Below are 23,592 nucleotides of genomic sequence, written 5' to 3'. Positions count from 1 at the left end.
GGACCACATCATTTCAATCCATATTTACACTCCAGGAGTGTGTACAAAGATGTATATTTAGGGACATTTATGTCAGCATTACATAAAGTTGTGAAAAAAAACTGGAACATTCTTAATGCTTAAGAATAGGGAAATATGGAATGAAATATTAGATTGGCATTTAAATGTTTTCAAATCATTTTAATGATATGGGAAATGCTTATGATATAATGTTAAGTGAACAAAGCAGAACAGATACTTGTTTTTAGAGTATAATCTTAAATCTCCAGCTACACATAGTAAATACATTTTTAAAAGACTGGAAGGAAATTTACCAAAACATTAACCATGGTTTTCTTTGGGTGTTAAGAATATGTGTAAATGATGTTTTCCTTTTTATACTTTGCTGTGTGTCCTACAATGGATGTGTATTATGATGTATTATCAGAAAACAATGCTAAAAGGAAATGAAAGAAGAAAAATCCTACTTGGATTGCAATATATGCTATATACATATAGCTATATGTGCAACAATTTGGACATAGGAGTGCTAAAATGAAATTGCATAGATAGCACATATCAGCTGCTCCTCTTAGCAACAGGTAGCCTAATGAATCCTAGGGTTCACTGGCAAAACATTATATGGCTAAAGACACCCCCCACACACACACACACACACTTGACAAGGCATAGGTAGGGTATCCCCATGGTGTGTAAAGCACCCATCATAAGGAGGGGTGGGAGATGGGGCAGATGTGAGTAGCAATGTTGTTTTGTAAATAAATATGTTACTATCTTGGTTGTTACCACAAGAATGAATCATTCTGGCTCGCTTATGGGACTTTTGGGAGTCAAATTTATTTTAAAACATTAAGGAGGTAAATATTTTTATTGTATGTGTTACTTGCACAGCCCAGTTGTTGGTCTTATGAATAGTATCCATTTGGTTTGGGTATTTTATGCTTGTTCTAAGTTCCCTGAACTGATTTATAAGATATTGGTTCTGAGAGTGTATAAGTTCTAGTTCAGGCAATGAAACCCGCCCCCCATCCCCCCAAAATTAAAGAAATATTGTATGTAGTTAGTTGCCACAGAACTGCTTGGGTGGTTAGACCATGAGATTAAAAGAAGAGCCTAACAAAGCATGTTTGCCTGGGCTGTGTGAGTGGATGTGTGGGGAAACCTTTCCCTTTTGCCGCAGAAACAACACAATACTGAGACATTCCATGCAGGGTGCACCAAAGCCCTCCAGGTCAAGTCTCAGCCCTGAGCTACGGGATGGACTGCTCATAATCAGAGCTAATGATTCTCCTCTGATCATCTTCAGGGGTGATTTTTTAAAAAGAGAAAACATAGTAAAATTGTAAGTGCTAAATTAAGCTATTTGGAAAACTTTTGTAATTATAATAGTGGTGTCTTTCACCTTTTTCTTTCAGATCACTTTTCAATTATTTTGGCTCTGTTTTTTTTACAGCAGTCATTTTCAACCTGGGCTGTACATTAAAATCACCTGGGGAGCTTTTAAAATCTCCCAGTGCCCAGGTGTACCCCAGGACAGTTAGTTTGGAATCTCCAGCTGCAGGACCCAGAAATCAGTATGTGGTGAAACTCCCTAGGTGTTTCTTGTGTAGTCAAATTTGAGAACCATCGTTTTAAAACAATGGCTTTTTAAAAATCAAATTAGTAGTGGTGATGGTTGCACAACAAATATGAATGTACTTAACTGTACACTTAAAAATGGTTAAGGTGGTAAATTTTGTATTATGTGTATTTTACCACAATTAAAAAATTCGGGAAAAAAAATCCAGATTAGGCCACTCTAGATCTGCACTGTCCAGTACAATAGCCAAGGTAGTACTCAAAGTGAAAAATACATGCCAGATTTTGAACTTAGCACAAATAAAAGAATGTAAAATATCTCATTAGTAAGTTTTATTGTGATTGCACATTGACCATTTTTTGATATACTGGGTTAAATAAAATATACTAACATTAATTTCACCTGTTTCTTTTTGCTTTTTCTGGTGTGGCTACTACAAAGTAGAAAATGACACATGTGGCCCCCGTTATGTTTCCTTTGGATGGCTTTGCTCTAAATCTAAACCTCCAGTAAATTAATAAAAAGTGGCTTTTAAATTTCACTTATTTTACCCAAATATTATCATCTGGAGAATGAGGGGAAAATGTAGAGCAGCTTTGGACCACAGAGCCTATCCTAAGTGTGAAAACATTTTTTTTTAATTAAAAAAAATTTTTTAACATCTTTATTGGAGTATAATTGCGTTACAGTGGTGTGTTAGTTTCTGCTTTATAACAAAGTGAATCAGTTATACATACACATATATCCCCATATCTCTTCCCTCTTGCGTCTCCCTCCCTCCCACCCTCCCTATCCCACCCCTCTAGGTGGTCACAAAGCACCAAGTTGATCTCCCTGTGCTATGCGGCTGCTTCCCACTAGCTATCTATTTTACGTTTGGTGGTGTATATATGTCCATGCCACTCTCTCACTTTGTACCACCTTACCCTTCCCCCTCCCCGTGTCCTCAAGTCCATTCTCTAGTAGGTCTGCATCTTTATTCCCATCCTGCCCCTAGGTTCTTCATGACCTTTTTTTTTTTTTTTTAGATTCCATATATATGTGTTAGCATACAGTATTTGTTTTTCTCTTTCTGACTTACTTCACTCTGTATGACAGTCTCTAGGTCCATCCACCTCACTACAAATAACTCAATTTTGTTTCTTTTTATGGCTGAGTAATATCCCATTGTATATATGTGCCACATCTTCTTTATCCATTCATCTGTCGATAGACACCTAGGTTGCTTCCATGTCCTGGCTATTGTAAACAGAGCTGCAGTGAACATTGTGGTACATGACTCTTTTTGAATTATGGTTTTCTCAGGGTATATGCCCAGTAGTGGGATTGCTGGGTCATATGGTAATTCTATTTTTAGTCTTTTAAGGAACCTCCATACTGTTCTCCATAGTGAAAACATTTAAAACGCAGGGAAGGGACTTCCCTGGTGGCGCAGCAGATAAGAATCCGCTTGCCAATGCAGGGGACACGAGTTTGATTCCTGGTCTGGGAAGATCCCATGTGCCGAGGAGCAGCTAAGCCCGTGGGCCACAACTACTGAGCCTGCGCTCTAGAGCCTGCGAGCCACAACTACTGAGCCCACACGCCACAATTACTGAAGCCCGCACACCTAGAGCCCGTGCTCCACAACAAGAGAAGCCACCACAATGAGAAGCCGGTGCACTGCAACGAAGAGTAGCCCCCGCTCACCACAACTAGAGCAAGCCCACCCAGAGCAGTGAAGACCCAACACAACCAAAAGTAAAAATTAAAATTAAATTAAAATAAAATAAATAAATAAAATTATGCAGGGAAATATTTATTCTGAGCCCTTGATGGTATGTAAGCCATAGCAATGCCCCCATCATTGGGTGAAGGGGACTCAAGCACAGCTAAGTGATTATCCCGGACCAAGAGTTTTGAGCTCATATCAGGATGCCCCAACCCCTATGGCAACATGTTGGCCACTGGGACATCTTGGGAAAGTTAATTCTTCACACTTTCCTTTCCTGGCCACTATATTTAGAAGATACAAAATGTCTCTTTCCAGCTTCACTTGGATTTTATGAGAATGGATAAATTAATGCATAAAATGTTCTGATTCTTTAAAAAGGAACCTAATAGAGAAGCAGCACCAGGTAATTTCCCATTCCCTCGTGGGTAATAACCACTGACGTCCAGCAGGATGTTAGATGGCCTGCCGCACAGGAATGCAACCTTTCTTCCCACTGGAAAAGGACAAAAGGCCCATACTTGACTGTGCAACCCCAAGGCAGTCTTTGGAAAGTCAAGACACTGACTCTTCCCTGACCCAGTTCTGAAACATCATCCTTTCCTAATCAAGCAGCATCGCGATTAGCCAAATTCACATCACACCCAGTCTCACCTCCTCTAGCTTGTTGCTGAGGCTTTTTGGCTCAGATCAGGAGATGGTTCTCATGGGTGAAATGCAAGAATGACCCTGAAGCTTTAAGCACCAATCTGATTGGCTGACCTAATTGCTAGTAATAACCAATAATTGCTTTTTTACCCCTTCTGTTATTTTTATAATTGTCATAATTATTCATAATAGGGGCGATGGGGATGACCTGGAGACTTTACCTAGGAAGCCTTTTTAACCAGACACCAATTACAGAAGGCACCTATATTCCTTAGTTACCAGGAACCAGCTGCTTTGTTTTCACTTCAAGATTGACTCTTCAGAAGATTTCTTTACACTTGGAATATAGATTACCATCATTGGGAAATGGCCCGATTTGATATGCACTTTAATTTGACCTCTTTTTGTTCCTTAGAACAAAAGCAGAGTTAGATCAAGAAGCCTTGATCAGTGGCAATCTAGCTACCGAAGCAAATTTAATCATCCTGGATATGCAGGAAAACATTATCCAGGTGAGGACAACAAACAACTGATCTATTCAACATGAATATGTTTACTAGAATTTAATAAGGAGTTCTTTATAGAAAATTGTGAAAGAAATAAACGTGATATGAAATGCTTTTTGTTTAAATGAAGTTGGGAAGTTTACCATTTACAATAGTGTCCACCTTACAAATTCCAGAGATACCAAACATCCTTCTGGATTCATTGACTTGAAGCTTGCTTGGAAAGAGTTAGGTGCTTGACAGACTGACTCTCGTAGTTAAATCTGCCTGCGCATGTGCAAAGTTTATAATGTGGGTGGTGGGCTTATAGTTCAGTATCTAGAATAGGGGTGGTAGGGGTTTTTTTTGATAGGTCAACTCCATTTGAATTATAGTTGATGTCTGTATGGGAGCTAAGATTATGACTGGGCTAGGTAAAAGGAGTGCTAAGTGTGATTAATGATGTCTGTTTTGGACACAAATTAGTGAAGAAAAATCATTTGTGCCATGAATTTGCCATCCCTGCTGTAGAAAAGTGTTATATCAATGTGAATTTTATAGTAATACAATTCACCATACTAATTTCGTTTTCTGAGTGAATGCTTCCAGAAATTCTCAAGACATCTAGGTGATAATGGGTTTTTAGTTAACCTGAAAAATGAGTCCTTACATGTTTCCAATGAAAAATCATTTATTAGAGGGCTAGAAGAAGAAATATTGTCGAAACATAGTTGAAGTTAGTAATCCAACTTTTAAGTTATCTTTTAAAAAGTGATTATTGTACAAAAATAAAGACCAAAAGTATATGATACCTTTGATAAATACTTGGTATCAAATACTTGGCATCATGTTGATTATATCTTTATACAATACTGCTTTGAGTGCTATATTCTTAAACCCAGTCCTCAAAATGTATTTGCAGTTTTCAAAGGAAGCTGAAACTTATTTATCATTGTTTTGGGGGGCATTAGTCCTGCTGCAGCTGATAAATAAGCTTCTATTTAGAAACATCACTGCCACAAGCAGTCCCTAGTGTAATGGGAAGCCCACAATTGTGGTTTGAAAGCCCATAAGAAAAGCTGTGCCTTGTATACAAGGAAAGAACTTTCCAAAAGCTGTTGCCCAGGATTGGGGGAAGGTGTACCTTATAACTTGGTTTAGCAGCCCGGAATTAGGCATACATCCCAAATCAATTGGGAGTTTTGGAATAAAGTCATGTGGAAATAGGTCTTCAGCTCGCCTGGTAGTGGACGATATACGGGGTGCTTTCCCAAACCCTTAAGATCATAGATGGAGAGAGATGAAACATCAGCATCACTGTGCTAATTGCCAAGAGCACCCACCTGTGTCTTCCCCCTCAGTTCATGGGCACAGCACAGGGATTCATTGTTGCTGTTCTGTTCCCCCAGGCAAGCTCGGCTCTGGACTGTAAAGACAGCCTGCTGGGAGGCGTGCTAAGGGTCCTGGTGAATTCTCTGAGCTGTGATCAGAGCACCACCTACCTGACTCACTGCTTTGCGACACTCCGTGCTCTCATTGCCAAGGTAAGCATGGGACACTTGCTTTCTTACTCTTAATTAAGAGTTAAGATTCTCATCAATCTAGCTTCATGTTTCTTGCTTCAGGTGTACCAAAACCCACAGACCACTGTGTTAAGTGACACTGCGGTAAAAGTCTTAAGTCTCATTAGGAAGGAAGCAGGTACACTGATTCTACAGCACTCACCATGAAGAGGAAAAACAGTGCCTCTCACACTAGAAATGTGGGCCCAACTATAGAAATTTGAAATGGCCACTCACTGAAGACATGAGAGTGGAAATCAGTTGAGCAACTTTGTTTTTCACCCTTTTTCTTTAGTAACTTATCTGAGTGAGATTCAGTTCCTGTACATGACTCCCATTCGTAAATCTTACAAAATGTCATGTCATAAAATGCAGAAGGTTTAGCAATACATTTCTCATAGCCTGAAGAACATAGATTTTCCTGAGGTAAAACAGTCTATTGCAGATTCCTATCTCCCCCTTTATTGAAAATCTCGGTTGATGCCTTCTATCTGGGATCTTTTACATTTAGAAAGTGGAATCCCGGGACTTTCCCTGGAGGTCCAGTGGTTAAGACTCTGCGCTTCCACTGCAGGGGGTACAGGTTCGATCCCTGGCCGGGGAACTAAGATCTGCAAGCCGTGCAGCGTGGCCGTGGAGGGGGGGTGGAAAAGAAAAAGAAAATAAAGTGGAATCCCTCTGCTCTCACCCGTCAGGATCATTTGCTTTTTCTTAGTCACCAGTAATTTCCAGGGAACCCAGTAAACTCAGGCTAATTCCTTCAGAGTTGGGACTTCAGCAGGGAAGGCAGCCTGGCTAACCATGCAGCTAATTACGCAGCCCTGATCTTAGCTGAACAGCTCATAAGGAGATCTTAAGTCGACTCCGTTGCTTCACTTCTTCTTCTGATTCAAGTAACTCATCATCTTTATGGAGCAACGCATTAATTCTTGTGGGCTTTTTGCTTGTCCAAGCAGCCATTTCCATATTTCAACAGGCATCCAGTCCAGAAAGCGTACGATCGTGCCAAGTGACGTCTTATGGCCCCTGTGTCTCTCCTAGTTCGGCGACTTACTGTTTGAGGAGGAAGTGGAGCAGTGCGCGGACCTGTGTCAACGAGTTCTGCATCACTGCAGCAGCAGCATGGACGTCGCCCGGGGCCAAGCCTGCGCCACTCTCTACCTCCTCATGAGGTTCAGCTTTGGAGCCACCAGCGTAAGCACCCAGGGCAACCCAGGATCAGCAGAGGGTCAATGCAAAGCCCTGGGGGAGGAAAAGTGTGCACTATTGCAGTGACTTCTGCTACGTGGGAAGGAAACAGTTGGGCATGTAGATGGATAGCAGCTTTTGTTTGACTTTGCTTCTAGAAGTAAATTATTAAGATTGATGAATGCAGTGGTTTCCATCCATGTGTTTCAATAAGAAATGAACAAATATGTGTAGATTCAAGGTTGTCGTCTGTGGGGAAAAAAATACAACAGAATTAGGACTCCAGAAGAGTTTGTCCTGTTTCTAAAATCTGATTGGTACCAGAATGACCCATGGAAGAGAATTTGAAATGATCGCTATCATCTACACCTGAGTGTTAATTGAAGCTTAGCAGCCTTTGGAATTCAGCTTTATTACAGCACAGTCTTAGTTTGTCTAGATTTTAGTATGTTCTTTTGGAATTTACATTTGTAGTCACGTTAATGAACATGCTCAACTGATATGAAAAGATAACTTGGCCCATGGAAGAAAGGCAGGGCCCTCAGAATGTATTAAGTATAACTATTTAAAAGCCTTTAGGTCATTCCTCAGAGGCCAGAGGCCCTTGGAATAGCCATAGTTTTCCATGGGCCTAGAAGGAAAGGAGAAACAAAGTTGCTGCCTACCCAGAATCCAGAAATCTCAGAAATCTTGCCCATATAGATCCTGTTCCTCCTTGCAGTTTAAATAAAGTTCCAAGAAGAGGAATCTTGACACAAAGGGAGACATCCTGTGACCCAACTCTGTAGGAACCTTCCAGCCTTGCTGCACGGAGCTGGCCAGGTCCTCAATGAAAATTTAAAGGGAACTGACAGATTTATGTCAGGGCAATAGCCATTTAAACCAGTTAAACAACAGTATGAGTCTTGAGCAAAGTATAGCTCATATTTCATTGGGAAAAAAAGGAAATAGTTGAGACTGGGTTAAAGAAACACCAGAGAGTTATTGGTATCTGGCTCTACTGCCTTCAGTTATCTACTAGCTGAGTGCCTCTTATTTGCTCCATCATTATTTTTTCCTGACTCAGAACTTTGCAAGAGTAAAGATGCAAGTAACCATGTCTCTGGCATCTTTGGTGGGAAAAGCACCAGACTTTAATGAGGAGTACCTGAGAAGATCCTTGAGGACAATTCTGGCCTATGCGGAAGAGGACACAGACATGCAGACCACTCCTTTCCCCATGCAGGTAGACTGAAGAGCATGCCTTGTCTGTGATCAGCCAGCTATAAACTCGTGTGTGTGTATGTATGTGTGTATACACACACACACATATACATACTTATACATACATATATATGCATGTATATATGTATGTAATATATAATTCCATATATTACATAACATATAGTTACAGATTATATAATTTTTGTGAAATATATATATTATAATGATGTCATATGATACAGATAATTATATAACGTATTATGATATATATTAGATGGAATCTAAGCTGAGGTCCTAAGCTGCCTCCTACTTGGTATAAAAAGCTCTGATGTTCCAGAGTACAGTTGAGGGCTTTCAGGTTGCAGATAACTGAAACTAGTTCAAACTAATTTAGCCAAAAAGGTGTTGGAGAGGGAAGATAGTATAACGATTTCAGGACTAATTCATGGATCCCAAGGGCCAACTCACATCTGGGCCTCGGAAGTACCTGGACCTGCAAAGGTGAGGTCAGAGAGGATCCAGTCTAGACTCCCCTCACCTGTGCTCTCTCCTCTCTTAGCGAAGCCTGTCCATGTCTGCCCCTTGGACTTTCAATGCATCCTAACTTGTTACCATGGACTACAAAGCTGAGACTGTTTGGGGCGTACACTTTTTTTTTGCAGGTGGAAGAACTTCTCTGCAATCTGAATAGCATCTTATACGACACAGTGAAAATGAGGGAATTTCAGGAAGATCCTGAGATGCTTATGGATCTCATGTACAGGTAAACTTTTCTGGTAAAATCAAAAGGGTGTCACTTAAGGATCTAGGGTTTGTCACTATGAAGTTCTTATGAATATAATAGTCACAGGAAATGTGGGTACACTGTTTTGGCTGACATGCAAAACTGTACTTAGAAATTGGTAGAAAATCACCATTCAGAGGGTGTTGATTCATGTACACGTTTTCAGAAAGATCTCCCTAATTTAAAGGGAGGTTACTTATTTTTTGAAATTATTTTCTACTTACCATAGAATGAGAGAAAAGAATATCAACTGATACGTGAATTATTTCTGAAATGTTTTTCCACTTATATTCAGACATACATGTAAGTTTTATTTAGAAATCATATTTTACTCTGTCATTTAAATTTTTGTCTTATAGTCCTTGTTTTAGGAGAAACTACTTACAAAGGCAAAATTGTTCTGATGCGATGTCATAAGAAGGATAGTACTTTTTTTTTTTTTTTTTGGCTGCGTTGGGTCTTCGTTGCTGCACGTGGGCTTTCTCTAGTTGTGGCGAGCGGGGGCTACTCTTTGTTGCAGTGTGCGGGCTTCTCATCGCAGTGGCTTCTCTTCTTGCGGAGCATGGACTCTAGGCACGCGGGTTTCAGTAGTTGTGGCACGCGGGCTCTAGAGTGCAGGCTTAGTAGTTGCGGTGCACGGGCTTAGTTGCTCCGCTGCATGTGGGATCTTCCCAGACCAGGGCTCGAATCCATGTCCCCTGCATTGGCAGGCGGATTCTTAACCACTGTGCCACCAGGGAAGCCCAAGGATAGTACTTTTGTCTTCTGTTATTTTTTTGCGAGAAAAGAAGAAAATAGACATTCAAATAGACATCATTTTATCAGGTATTTTTCCCCCCATAAATCTTTAACTAAATCATAGCATTCTTGGCATCCTGCACACCCCAAACATGGAATGAAAAAAGCTGGACTGATAGATGTTTGCCTTTTCTCTCATTCTCTGAACATGTAGGCAAAACCCTTAACGGGAAAAAAAGTGGCCATGCACAATAGAAAAACACTGTCACTAACCCGTTGTCCTTGAAATTTTCTCAACCCATCTTTAGAATTGCCAAGAGTTACCAGACATCTCCTGATCTGCGGCTGACCTGGCTCCAGAACATGGCGGAGAAGCACACCAAGAGGAAGTGCTACACAGAGGCTGCCATGTGCCTGGTGCACGCAGCTGCCTTAGTGGCTGAATATCTGAGCATGTTGGAGGACCACAGCTACCTGCCCGTGGGCAGCGTCAACTTTCAGGTGGGGGGACAAGTTTAGCTTTTCCTTTAGCACATTGATTCTCAACTGGGAGCATTTGACAGTCTCTGAAGACATTTTAGGTTGTTACAACTGAGGGTGGGAAGGTGGATGCTACTGACACTTAATAGGTATAAACCAGGGATGCTGCTGAACACCCTACAATGCATAGGATAGCTCCCACCACAAAGAATTATCTGTCCCCAAACATCAATAATGCCAAGGTTGAAAAACCCTGCTTTAGTGTATTAAATTTGCCTCTTCTAATTGCTTTACCATCTTGGGTTTAAAAAAAAATTTTTTTTAATTTATTTATTTGTTTTTATTTTTGGCTGTGTTGGGTCTTCGTTGCTGTGCGCCGGCTTTCTCCAGATGTGGTGAGCGGGGGCTACTCTTTGTTGCGGTGCGCAGGCTTCTCATTGCAGTGGCTTCTCTTGTTGTGGAGCACGGGCTCTAGGCACGTGGGCTTCAGTAGTTGTGGTTCACAGGCTGTAGAGCGCAGGCTCAGTAGTTGTGGCGCATGGGCTTAGTTGCTCTGCGGCACGTGGGATCCTCCCGGACCAGGGCTTGAACCTGTGTCCCCTGCATTGGCAGGTAGATTCCCAACCACTGCGCCATCAGGGAAGTCCCCAAAAAATTATTGTTTACAATAAATGTAGAGCCGATAGGCACTTTAGACATTCCCAAACACTTTCACGTCCATGATTTCATCTGACCTTCCCCATAAACCAGTGAAACAGACAGATAGAGAAGGTATTATTACTCCCACTTCACAGATAAACTGAGAGAGCAACTTTTCTAAGGTTATTTAAACCCTTTCTCAAAGACTTGTAGTTGGCACAGTATACTGACAACTGTGAAAGTATTTTTTCTAAATATTGGAGAAATTATTTCCCTCAGGGCCCATTCCTTTGATTACACTCCTCAACTCTGTAACATCCTCCTCGCTAATCTAAAATCAAGAAAGAACCAAATTGGGGGCTTCCCTGGTGGCGCAGTGGTTGAGAGTCCGCCTGCCGATGCAGGGGACACAGGTTCGTGCCCCGATCCCGGAAGATCCCACATGCCGCGGAGCGGCTGGGCCCGCGAGCCATGGCCGCGGACCCTGTGTGTCCGGAGCCTGTGCTCCGCAACGGGAGAGGCCACAGCAGTGAGAGGCCCGCGTACAGCAAAAAAAAAAAAAAAAAAAAAAAAAGAAAGAACCAAATTGGGACTTCCCTGGTGGTGCAGTGGTTAAGAATCCGCCTGCCAATGCAGGGCACACGGGTTCGACCCCTGGTCCGGGAAGATCATGCCACAGAGCAACTAAGCCCATGTGCCACAACTACTGAGTCTGCATTCTCGAGCCCGCAAGCCACAACTGCTGAAGCCCACGCACCTAGAGCCCGTGCTCCGCAACAAGAGAAGCCACCACAATTTGAAGCTCACCTCAACTTGAAGCTCACCTCAACAGAGAGTAGCCCCCTCGCTGCAACTAGAGAAAGCCCGCACACAGAAACGAAGACCCAATGCAGCCAAAAATAAATAAATAAAATAAATAAATCTATTTTTAAAAAAATAAAGAAAGAACCAAATTGACCTGGGAAGGGAAAAAAAAGGGCTGAATCAATACTGTCTTAGGATGAGCTGAATATTACCCATAGTTAGCAGAGGGAAATTGTCTGCTAGGCCTGAAAATTGGTTCAGGCTGGGATGCTCAGTGGCCACTTGGACTGTTTTGGCTGAGTAGTTTAAAACAGTCTTTAGAGGAAACAGAAAATTTTACGAGTACTTTTAGAGGCATAATCTGTAGAAATGACAATCCCTGAAACCTGTAACAATATAGTACAGTAAGAGAGCCCTTTTCAAGCCAGACTCACAAAGTCATTTACAAGTGTTTGGATTATTCTTGTCTGAATTTTCATGACTGATTTTATAAAAGACTGTTCTCATTGTTGCTCTTCAACACAATTCTGTGATGCTGCGTGAACCAGAAAGAGAGGACAGTTTAAAGTAGCTTTCCCAGGCTTATAGAGTAAGGCATAAAAATGGTTGCTGGTAGAGCCAGGAGCTTCTGATTTCCTGAATACTGTTCACCAGGCAATCTGGGTATTGCCTCAAACTGCTAATTCCTCCTTTCTTATGGTCTTCAGTAACAATAGTATTTATTCTATCATTTTATTCTCAGCAAACAAATTTTATTCTCAATTCAGGAATGTTCATTATAAAGCCAAAAATTTAATTCTTACACAAAAAACATAAAAAAATCATATCTGATTTTGAATCACATAAAAGTGAAGAAAGGTATAAAAATCAATTTTAGACATATTTGCTTTTTTGTAAAATTTATTTTGGCCATATGATATTAGCAAGGATAAATATTATAAGTGCTACTCTTTCAATTACCAGAAATCTCTGGGTTTAACACTTAATGTGGAATTATATCAACCTCTTGTCTTGTTTCATTACTATTGCTTATAAATTCTTTTTAATTTGCTTATAGTAAGTCATGCCAAGGTGAGTAGAATAGTTATTCTAGAAACAACAGAAAAACTCCACATTGTCCCTACACGGGAGCATATAGCTCTATTTTTTCATAGATCTTTATCCACGTATTCATTCTTTTAGGTGATATTTATTGAGCACTTATTCCGTCCTCATGAACTTTACATTCCAGCCAGGGAGAGTGGCATCATACAGCTAATTCTTCCATTTCTTATTCAATTTCAATTATGATAAATGCTGTAATAAAGAGGTACAAGATGCTGTGAGTGTTTATCACGTGACTCAGCCTGGGGGTCATGAAACGCTCAGAAAGACGAGGAACGGGAGGGGGAAGCAGAAGGAACTGTGAAGAATGAGGTCTTCAGAATACACAGAACATGGTGAGTTAGGTATTCTCAGCTACAGAAGAGAAGCCAAATTATGCCGATGCTTATGAACAAATTCTCTTTTCTCTCAAATGAGACATACCAAATCTTTTTGGAAATGTGTGCTTGCAAGTGACAGAATACCTAACCCAGATGGACCTAAGGTAAAAATGGAATTTATCAGCTTGCATGAGAGAGATGAGTCTGGAGTAGCACCTGCCAAACTGGACCTAGGGGTCCAAACAATGTCATCAGACCTCAGTGTCATCATCACTTCCTGTCTCTGCTTTCTGTTATGTCAGCCTCATTCTTCATAGGCTTCCCACACTCATTGAGAGGTACTTATGTTTACATCTTCCCAGGTTCAAGTCCAGGAGAATAGAGAAATCCCTCATTTGTAGCAGTTGCAGAGACAGTCTCAGTGCATCTTATTGGTTCTGATGGGGTCATATGCTCATCTCTGAACCAATCATAGTGGCCAGAGACATGGAATGCCATGATTAGCTGAGCCAGAGCCAGAGCTGAGGTCCACACGTGGAGTTATGGATGGTTTCTCAGGAGGCTATACTTTATAGAAGGATGAAGGAATTCTGGGTAGCATTAACTACAGATGTCTGGTGTTGATTTCTTAAATGCTGTGTGCTTTAGTTTTCAACCTTGTTCTGCTCCAGTAAAATTGATTTTTTTTGAAAAGAATTATAAACTGGAGATAAATAAATCTGTGCAAGGAAAATAACTCTGAGGCCACAGAATTCCAAGGAACTGAGATCGTTGAAATTCTATGCCCCAGAGTACAATATTTATTCCACAAATGTAGATATGGATACATTCTCACATAACTGCTGTTACTTTCACCTCCCTAATTCTGAAGCCAGGAAAGTCTGCCCAGAATCTTTTCCCTCTGACGACAGCTACTAAGGCTGCATAACTGCAAATATATTCCTCTACATGTGGAAACTTGCATACAATACTAATAGTATTCGTTTCTTGGGTTATTAGATTCTTTCAACTGAATCTCTTGGACCTTTTACCATTTCCAATTTGGAAACATCATAATAGAAAGACCAGGTCTGAAAGAAAGGCTGGCCACAAAAGGTTCTGAAAGCCTCCTATATTCCTAAAACTACCTTATAATTTTGGATATGAAGATACAGGACTGTAATAACTCTCTCTTCCTTGACTGCTAAGGATGAGTCACTTGATCTTGCTAGCCAGGCCGACGAGAGGCAGACAAATTTTACTTCACTAGCCAACTCTGGTCAGTTGGTAGTGACTGAATGGGGTACCATGCTGAGAAGAATTTTGAGACCATATACAAGCTTCAGGGAAAAGAGTACTATAATTAATTAGTTCTGTCTGCCATGAGTGTATGCATAAAAGGAAAGGCAAATGTGCTACCTGTATGCAAGTCCTAAGCTACAAAGGTTTCCAGTTTCTTTCATGTTCCATATGCATTTCTTCTATATCCATGAGACAGGTTGAAGAAAATGATTCTTGACCTGTCAAAAGTATGAGAGTCACTGTCAGAGCCAGAACTGGGGTGAGGTGAATAAGGCACATGAAGTGCAGAATTTGAGGGAGCACTCACTCTTGGGGTCAAGCAAGTTCAGGGTCACGACTTACAGGACCCTGAGAGTGAGTGGTCCCTAAATTTTGTTTTCACCTTGTTCACCCTAATCCTGGCCCTGATCACTGCATTCTCTATGAGACTCTAAACTATGGTTTATGTAAAAGAATAGTGTGTAGAAAGGAGCAAAATGTTTGGGGGGGGGATAGTAACTGCTGCATTGCCATAAAGATTTCGTAAAGAAGACCTTCTCATTGGCAATTGTCATATGATATTATGGCCGTTCACCTAAAAGCCAAGTCAGTCATAGCAAGTACTTCAGAGGGTCACTCAGCTGGTGAAACAAGGAGTCTAGTTAACTGTTCGTTGGCCTTTGGCTTTTAAAAACCACGACCCCTGCTGGACGTCCCTTAGGGTCCTTTCTCTAAAGCAATTCAACTATTGTTCCATTGAGGTTAAGTGTCCTTTCTGTATCTCCCAATGGTTAAAAAGAAAAGAAAATCTTGAGTTTTGAAGGCCAGTTGTTCTGTGCATTCTTTCAGAATGAGTGGCAGCCAAAGGCTCTTGTGGGTGGAATTACAGACCTTGTATGATGAGGGATGGTGAGGATCTTGGAGCCAGGGCTTCCTCCTCCATATGTTACGGGTTCCTGTGGGGCCTTTGTTAGTCAGATTCCCCTGTTCTCCTGGCTCATACTATGATCTCTTTCAGAATATTTCTTCCAACGTGCTGGAGGAGTCTGCGGTCTCTGATGACACCCTGTCGCCGGATGAGGACGGGGTGTGCTCCGGCCGGTACTTCACCGAGAGCGGCCTGGTGGGCCTCCTGGAGCAGGCGGCCGAGCTCTTCAGCACGGTCAGTGCACACAGCTGTCTGGGCTTCCACAGTCAGCCTGAACTCTGGTGTCGGTGCCCTGAGCGCCGGTCTTAACGTCCAGCCAGTCCCACTTCATGATGACACCACGTTCAGGGGCGTGCAGGGCAGAGGAGGGGCTGGAGGACTTTGATGTATGTAAATTGCCTCAGCATTCAGGGAGGCGAGAAGGCCTTTCATCACTGCAGTATTCTGGTTTTCACTGCACGCTCACTGGCTGGGCAGCAGTTTCACAGTATTATTTCCATTTAACAGAGGTGGAAACTAAGCCACAGAGAGGGGAAATGGCTTGCCCAGGGTTACACAATAAATCACGAGGCATGTTCTCACTCTCTTATTTTCCCTCTCTTTGAGAGAGGGACTCAGCTGACAGCTGAGTCATCCTCAGGATCGTCACAGACCAGGGACAGCTCAGAGAACTGTGAGGGTGGAAGCCATGGAGACTGCCCTCATTAACCTAATCTGGGTCTAAACACTCCTAATAAGAGAAAAATATAGAGAGGTTAAAAATATATAGATTAAGTCATTGAGATTCAGGGCAGGGAAGAAAGTATGTTGTTCATTTTCATTTTCATAGTTTCCCTACTCCCTCAAATTTTTTTAAAATAAATTTATTTATTTTTGGCTGCACTGGGTCTTCGTTGCTGCTCGCTGGCTTTCTCTAGTTGCAGCAAGTGGGGGCTACTCTCTGTCGTGGTGCGCAGGCTTCTCACTGCTGTGGCTTCTCTTGTTGCGGAGCACGGGCTCTAGGCACGCGAGCTTCGGTAGTTGTGGCTCGCGGGCCCAGAAGTTGTGGCTCTCAGGCTCCAGAACGCAGACTCAGCAGCTGTGGTGCACGGGCCCAGCTGCTCTGCAGCATGTGGGATCTTCCCGGACCAGGGCTCGAACCCACGTCCCCTGCATTGGCAGGTGGGCTTTCAATCACTGCGCCACCAGGGAAGCCCTCCCTCAAATTTTAAGCCAAGCAAATATTTAATACTTCACTGTTTAGCTGATCCAGTTTTGTTTTCATCTTGATATTATTCTTTCTTCTCTACTTTTCATTTCCAAGTTTCCATCCTACAATCTCTGTATTTTAATTTTTATTTTGACTATCTTCTCTTTTTCCAGCTTTCCCTTTCAGAATTCACATAAAGTCCAAGATACTCTTGTTTTTCCTGGAATTCTAGAAAACCAGGTAGTTAGACCCCTAACTCTTTTCAGGCATGCAATGAACATCTGGCTACAGGAGGACCCCTGGTGACATTTAAATATGCTAAAGCTGCCTTCCTGAATTGTTCTTAGTTCCTGCTGCCAGTCTCCTGTCCTATTTTTTTCCCCCAGGAAACTCCTTTTTCCAACTTAACATTATCAAATAGGACCATTTAGTGTGTCTAGTTCAGTCTGAATGCTACAGCCATCCCAAAGATGCTCAGACTTTGTTCCTGCTCTATAAAATATTGTGGTGCCACTAATAAATCCATTCTCCAATGCCTAATGCACTCTGATTGCTCTTTTAAGTTTCCAGTGGATTAAATTCTTTTTGATTTTTTCTCCTCTTTCCAAGGGAGGACTGTACGAGACGGTCAATGAGGTCTACAAGCTGGTCATCCCCATCCTGGAAGCTCATCGAGACTTCCGGAAGCTGACCTCCACCCACGAAAAGCTGCAGAAGGCCTTTGACAGCATCATTAGCAAGGTAGCAGGGGCATCCTGGCTAACAGGTCCTATAATCTGGCAGCAGGTGACCCTGTCTCAGAGATGCTTAGCCCTCCTTCCTCTCTAGGGAGTGATTTACCTTAAGGACATCATTACTGTAGCTCTCTCCTATCAAACGGAAGAGGGCTGAGAAGAGACAGAGGACCGTGATTCAAACCGTGAAAGAAGGAAGCTTGAATTACTTTACAACCAGGAATGTGAAAATCTTAAATTCACTTGAGAAGTCCTAGAAATCTTTCATGGGATTTTTTTTTTTTTTGCCATTATTTCCCAAGTTTATTCCATAAACAGTAAAAAAATTTTTTAAAGGAGTGAATTCTGTTTGTATTAGCCACAGGAATAGAATGCTTTATAAGCCAACAATAAAAGACTCCTGCCCTCTCATCTCAATGGATTCTTATGAATTACATAACTAAGGAGAGGTTGTCTTATTTTGTTCATCAGGGTCATAAGAGAATGTTTGGAACCTACTTTCGAGTTGGTTTCTATGGATCCAAATTTGGGGACTTGGATGAGAAGGAATTCATTTACAAAGAGCCTGCAATTACCAAGCTTCCTGAGATCTCTCATAGACTAGAGGTAAGACAAGTGATTCCAGGTGATTGACACTGTGTGCTTTACACAAACAGGTTAGAGTGGGTCATTACAACAAAACCAAGAGTCATGGATTCCTCATTGATCCGTATATAAAGTTTCCCACATTGCTTGTATAATATCAAGATATTAGGTGAGATCATGAGGTAAAGCAAGATAAGGATAGCTTTCCCCTAAGATTCTGTACATACTTTTCAAACTTTGTAAGTTTATATGGTGAATATTTCTTTTCAGGAGCATCCAAATTCAATCAATGTCATGTGCTTTCTTATAAACCTTTCCAAATTTTAGTAATAGTTTTTCAGCTTGAAGTTCATCCTCTTGACTTTGAAGTCATTGGGCCAAATTATCAAATTACCCCTAGAAAATGCTGTGGTCATCCTTTTGGTGTCACCAGACAACACTTCCCACTCTGACATGGAGATGCTTGACTATAGGCCCGCTGTGACCTGGAACAAATGAACTCTCCCTGCTGACCAAGGAGCACCCCTCTTTGGATAATCAGAGTCAGCATCCCATTCCATGGGCTGGCAGCCCCAATCCAACCTGCTGTTTATATTTGATCCGTAACGTAGCAGAAGAGAGCAGCATGTTCTTGGAGGAAAGGCTGGAGAAAAGGAGAAACAACGTAGAGAAGAGTGATAAAAAAAGAAACAGACGTTGAAAGGGCCAAGCACTAAGAACTCAGGAGGAAAGTCAGGGGGTGCCCTCAAAACAAAACCATCTCAGACTGAATAACTGGGGTCCCCTGAACTGCTGACAACAACCAGAGATTCACTTCTTTGCTTTCTTGCTATTGCTTTGAATTTATGCCCTTTCGTGGCTGTCAAACTTAAAACACTTTCATTGTCAAATTGCTCCATCCATGCCAAGTGAGACAACAGACTTTAATCCTTACTTGACCCAAAGAAGCCATGTCTCAGAGTGGTTGGGTGACTTGCCCAAAGTTGTTCAGCTCATGAGAGGAATTAGCAATTGACCCCAGGCCACTTGGTTCCCTAATTTGTTTCCCCAATGTAGTACTAGAAGCATATATTTTATCTTCCTGTGCACTGTGGTTTGTCCCATTACAGGAAGCCTGGTGACCTCCAAAACCCTAGGGTACAAAAGGCAAGAAGTAAATAGTTCCATGCCCCTGGAGCATCTTTAGGAAATATGATGATGTTGGTTGAATTAGATGTCACGCATACAGTTTATAAGGAAGCATATATCAGTTTGCAATGCTGGACTTCCTTATGTTTTTATTTTTGTCTCAGGAAATGCTGAACTTGCCTCGTTAGCTTAGAGGGACTTTCAGTAATCAAAAGGCATATTCTCCCTTACACTTGTTCCAAACGTATTCCACTTCTGAGAGACAAAGAGTTGCAGTATATTAAAATAACCTTTATAATCTGTTGGTTTCTCTTGCCTAGGGATTTTATAGTCAGTGTTTTGGTGCAGAATTTGTGGAAGTGATAAAAGACTCTGCTCCTGTGGACAAAAGCAAGTTGGACCCTAACAAGGTATGGGAAAATTGCAAAAAATAACCATCAGGCTCTGATTCCCTTTGTTCTACACCCAAAAACATAACATGATCTCCTCTGTCTGGACTCTTCAAGTCATTTCAATGCAGCCAAATTTTTTTTTGTCTACCGTTTAACTACTATTTGGTTAGGTCTTAAAGAAACAATACTCAGGGCTTCCCTGGTTGAGGGTCCACCTGCCGATGCAGGGGACACAGGTTCGTGCCCCGGTCCGCGAAGATCCCACATGCCGCGGCGCGGCTACTCCCGTGAGCCATGGCCGCTGAGCCTGCACGTCTGGAGCCTGTGCTCCGCAACGGGAGAGGCCACAACAGTGAGAGGCCCGTGTACTGCAAAAAAAAAAAAAAAAAAAAAAAAAAAAAAACAATACTCAAAGGCAGGGATCATAATAGGAGCTACCAGTTATTAACGATCATCTGTGTGCCTGACACTGCATTAGACCCTTCACGTACAGCATTTCATTTCATCCTCCTAAAGCCCTTTGAAATAAGTGTTGTTATTCCTATTTTACAGATGAGAAAAGAAAGGGTAAGCAACTTTCCAAGATCATGCAAGTGTCAAAACCAGTATTCAAACTCAGGGTCTGTCATCCTCAAACCTGCACTTTTTTTTTTAAAGAAGATTTTTTTTTAAATTTATTTAATTTATTTACTTTTGGCTGTGTTGGGTCTTCATTGCTGCGTGCGGGCTTTCTCTAGTTGCAGTGAGCGGGGGCTACTCTTCATTGCAGTGCGCGGGCTTCTCATTGTGGAGGCTTTTCTTGTTGTGGAGCACGGGCTCTAGGTGTGCGGGCTTCAGTAGTTGTGGCTCGCGGGCTCTAGAGCACAGGCAGTTGTGGCCTACGGGCTTAGTTGCTCTGCAGCATGCGGGATCTTCCCGGACCAGGGCTTGAACCCGTGTCCCCTGCATTGGCAGGCGGATTCTTAACCACTGCGCCACCAGGGAAGTCCCAAACCTGCACTTTTAATCACTTCCCTTTATTGCCCTTCTATTAAAACCTTGAATCCTCAATTTAAAATATGTTGAAAAGATACAAACTTCTCACTGACAGCATTTGGTGGAGGACTTCTTTTCAGCCAAGTGCAGGGTCATTATGCTGTTGGAGGAATGATGAAAAGGGCTTGGACTTCAGTTTCCTCACTTTTCAGGTGAGGATGTATTCTGTCTCACCCCCAGTTGGGTGTACTGCAATACAATTCTGATGCTCACCACCCAGAGTTAGGGTCAGACTCCACCAGTTACAGGCTCGTCCTGCAGGAGGTTGCCCTAACTTCAGACACCAGCCTCAAGTGGGACCCCAGGCCGCTTGCACTTCTGACCAGACAAATACAAATTTGTGGGTTCCCATAGCACCTCTCAGTAGATAACCCACTAGAATGCCTCCCAGAACTCAGAAAAGGGCTACACTGATGATTATAGTTTCGTGATAAAGGGTACACATAGGGCAAGATCTGGGATGTATCCCAGAGTTTCTGTGCCCTCTCCAGTCATCATCTGGCAGGCCTATAAAATGAAGAGTTCAAACTCTTCTCTCAGTTCTGTCCTCCAGGATATTATGAAGATGATGCAAGTAGGGAGAAGTGTCCAAATCTAAGAGTTTGTTTTTCTACACATTTCAAAGGACTCACTCACTTCAGATACACTCCCTAATCTAGCCTGGAAGCAATAACTGTGGTAAGTAGCTGAGCTAAGCTTCACACAGAAATGTTTGACATCTTTGAAAGACAGGATTGGCTGTGTGCCCACGGTGATCTGTGCCCAGCACATGCCACGTAGAGTTACCAGTGACATCCCTGACACATTTCTCTTTTCCCCTCTGTTAAAACGCCCGAAGTAGGTTGTGAGAGTTTTAAATGAGAATCTGCAGCCAGAATTATAACCAGATTTCATCACACTCAATAGTGATTTATGGTCTGAGATCAGTGACCTCATCCATCCATTTCAGTGGGTGGGTGTTGCAGTGACTATAGTCATTGTTATTCTTTTTTTTTTTAAATAAATTTATTTATTTATTTATTTATTTTTGGCTGAGTTGGGTCATCATTGCCGTGCGCAGGCTTTCTCTACTTGCAGCAAGCAGGGGCCACTCCCCGCTGTGGCGCACAGGCCTCTCACCGCAGTGCCTTCTCCCCTTGTGGAGCATGGGCTCCAGGCTCACTGCCTTCCGTAGTTGTGGCATGTGGGCTCAGCAGCCGTGGCTCACGGGTTCTAGAGCGCAGGCCCAGCAGGTGTGGCACTTGGGCCCAGCTGCTCCGCGGCATGTGGGATCTTCCTGGACCAGGGCTTGAACCCGTGTCCCCTGCACTGGCAGGTGGACCCTCAACCACTGCGCCACCAGGGAAGCCCAAGGCCTTCTTTTTAAATAAGTGCTCTTCTTCATAGTATGTTTGTGTGGGCTCATGTGTATGTGTGTACATTTTTTAAATGAAATACATGCAGTAAAATTCACTTTTTTGGTGTTTATTTCTATGAATTTTGACAAGCACATGGAGCCATCACCAAAATCAGACATAGAAAAGTCCCATCACCCCAAAATATTTCCCCATGCCTCTTTGTAGTCATTCCCTCCCTCTGTTTTCAGCCCCTGACAGTCACTAATCTGTATTCTGTCTTTGTTGTTTTGCTTTTTCCAGAATGCCACATAAGTGGAATTATACAGTAAATAAGTGGAATCATATATCCTTTTGAGTCTGGCTTCTTTCACTTAGCACAACACATTTGAGATTCATCCATCTTGTAATGGTTCATTCCTTTTTATTGCTGAGTAGTATTCTGCTATAAGGATGTACCACTGTTTGTTTATCCATTCCCCACTTGAGGGGCCTTTGGGTTGTTCCTATTTTTTGTCTATTATGAATAATGCTGCTATAGACATTTGTGTACAGGGTTTAGTGTAAACATAAGTTTTGATTTCTATTGGGCACGTGCACCGGAGTGGGATTGCTGGGTCATATGGTCAGTATAATTAAACTATATAAGAAATGGCCACCTGTTTCCTAAGGTGGCTGTACCACTGTGCATTCCCACCATCAGTGTATGCACACTCCAGCTGCTCCCCATCCTTCTCAGCCCTTGGTGTTGTCAGTTGCTTTAGTTTGGCCGTTCTAATAAACACGCAGTGGTCATAGTTGTTCTGAAAAGGAAAGTTTTGCTTCTTCTGAATAGCAGTTTGCAAACTCTCACACCAAGTTTCAGTTGGATGAGCAGCTCTGCTAGGAGGGGTAGCTTGTGGACCTGACTTCACACGGGCGCACTCCCGTCCCTTCTCCCAGTCCTGTCTCTCATATCCCTGGGGTGGAGAGGAAGGATGGCTGATGGCCGATGTCTCGCCTGATGCTTTCAGCTTCTGCGGCTTTTGTGAGCGCACAGGGGTGGTGCTGCCCCTCTGTGCTCCACGTGCCCCCCAGTGCATCCTAGGTGGTAGTTTGCAGACCAGCTCACCCCTTCTCTTTCGCCCCTCAGGCCTACATACAGATCACTTTTGTGGAGCCCTACTTTGATGAGTATGAGATGAAAGACAGGCTAACCTACTTTGAGAAGAATTTCGATCTGCGGAGATTTATGTACACCACCCCCTTCACCCTGGAGGGCCGACCTCGGGGAGAACTTCACGAGCAGTACCGGCGGAACACTGTCCTGACCACCATGCACGCCTTCCCCTACATCAAGACCAGGATCAGCGTCATCCAGAAGGAGGAGGTAAGGCTCTGGAGGGAATGGGCTCTGGACGGAGGCCAGAGTGAGTGAGTGAGTGGGCCTGGGTCACCTCCCAGGATGACACACAAACCTCCTTCATGCTCCTTCATGGCAGACTCAGGTGAAAATCTAAAAAGGGATGCCTTTGGGCTTCCCTGGTGGCGCAGTGGTTGAGAGTCCGCCTGCCGATGCAGGGTACAAGGGTTCGTGACCTGGTCCGGGAAGATCCCACATGCCACGGAGTGGCTGGGCCCGTGAGCCATGGCCACTGAGCCTGCACATCCGGAGCCTGTGCTCCGCAACGGGAGAGGCCACAACAGTGAGAGGCCCGCGTTCCGCAAAAAAAAAAAATAAATAAATAAAAAGGGATGCCTTTGAAATATTATTATGGTGGGT

The 23,592-nt window shown here is 42.7% G+C and overlaps 1 protein-coding gene across 1 annotated transcript in view; it reads left to right on the top strand.

The window, feature by feature from the left end:
- Window positions 1-23,592, top strand: part of DOCK8 (dedicator of cytokinesis 8) — a 231,738-nt gene that overhangs the window by 190,058 nt on the left and 18,088 nt on the right. The window contains exons 34-44 of the mRNA XM_060102256.1: window positions 4,354-4,450; window positions 5,833-5,967; window positions 7,027-7,179; window positions 8,240-8,398; window positions 9,039-9,139; window positions 10,207-10,399; window positions 15,524-15,667; window positions 17,232-17,363; window positions 17,828-17,962; window positions 19,390-19,479; window positions 22,963-23,199. Of these exons, the coding sequence (XP_059958239.1) occupies window positions 4,354-4,450; window positions 5,833-5,967; window positions 7,027-7,179; window positions 8,240-8,398; window positions 9,039-9,139; window positions 10,207-10,399; window positions 15,524-15,667; window positions 17,232-17,363; window positions 17,828-17,962; window positions 19,390-19,479; window positions 22,963-23,199 (1,576 nt within the window). The remainder of the gene's footprint in view (window positions 1-4,353; window positions 4,451-5,832; window positions 5,968-7,026; window positions 7,180-8,239; window positions 8,399-9,038; window positions 9,140-10,206; window positions 10,400-15,523; window positions 15,668-17,231; window positions 17,364-17,827; window positions 17,963-19,389; window positions 19,480-22,962; window positions 23,200-23,592) is intronic.

The sequence above is a fragment of the Mesoplodon densirostris genome, chromosome 6 (genome assembly GCF_025265405.1).
Source record: "Mesoplodon densirostris isolate mMesDen1 chromosome 6, mMesDen1 primary haplotype, whole genome shotgun sequence".
In the NCBI taxonomy this organism is placed as follows: domain Eukaryota; kingdom Metazoa; phylum Chordata; class Mammalia; order Artiodactyla; family Ziphiidae; genus Mesoplodon; species Mesoplodon densirostris.
Note: the sequence above shows the minus strand (reverse complement) of the source record. Positions and strands in the feature narration are given on the sequence as shown.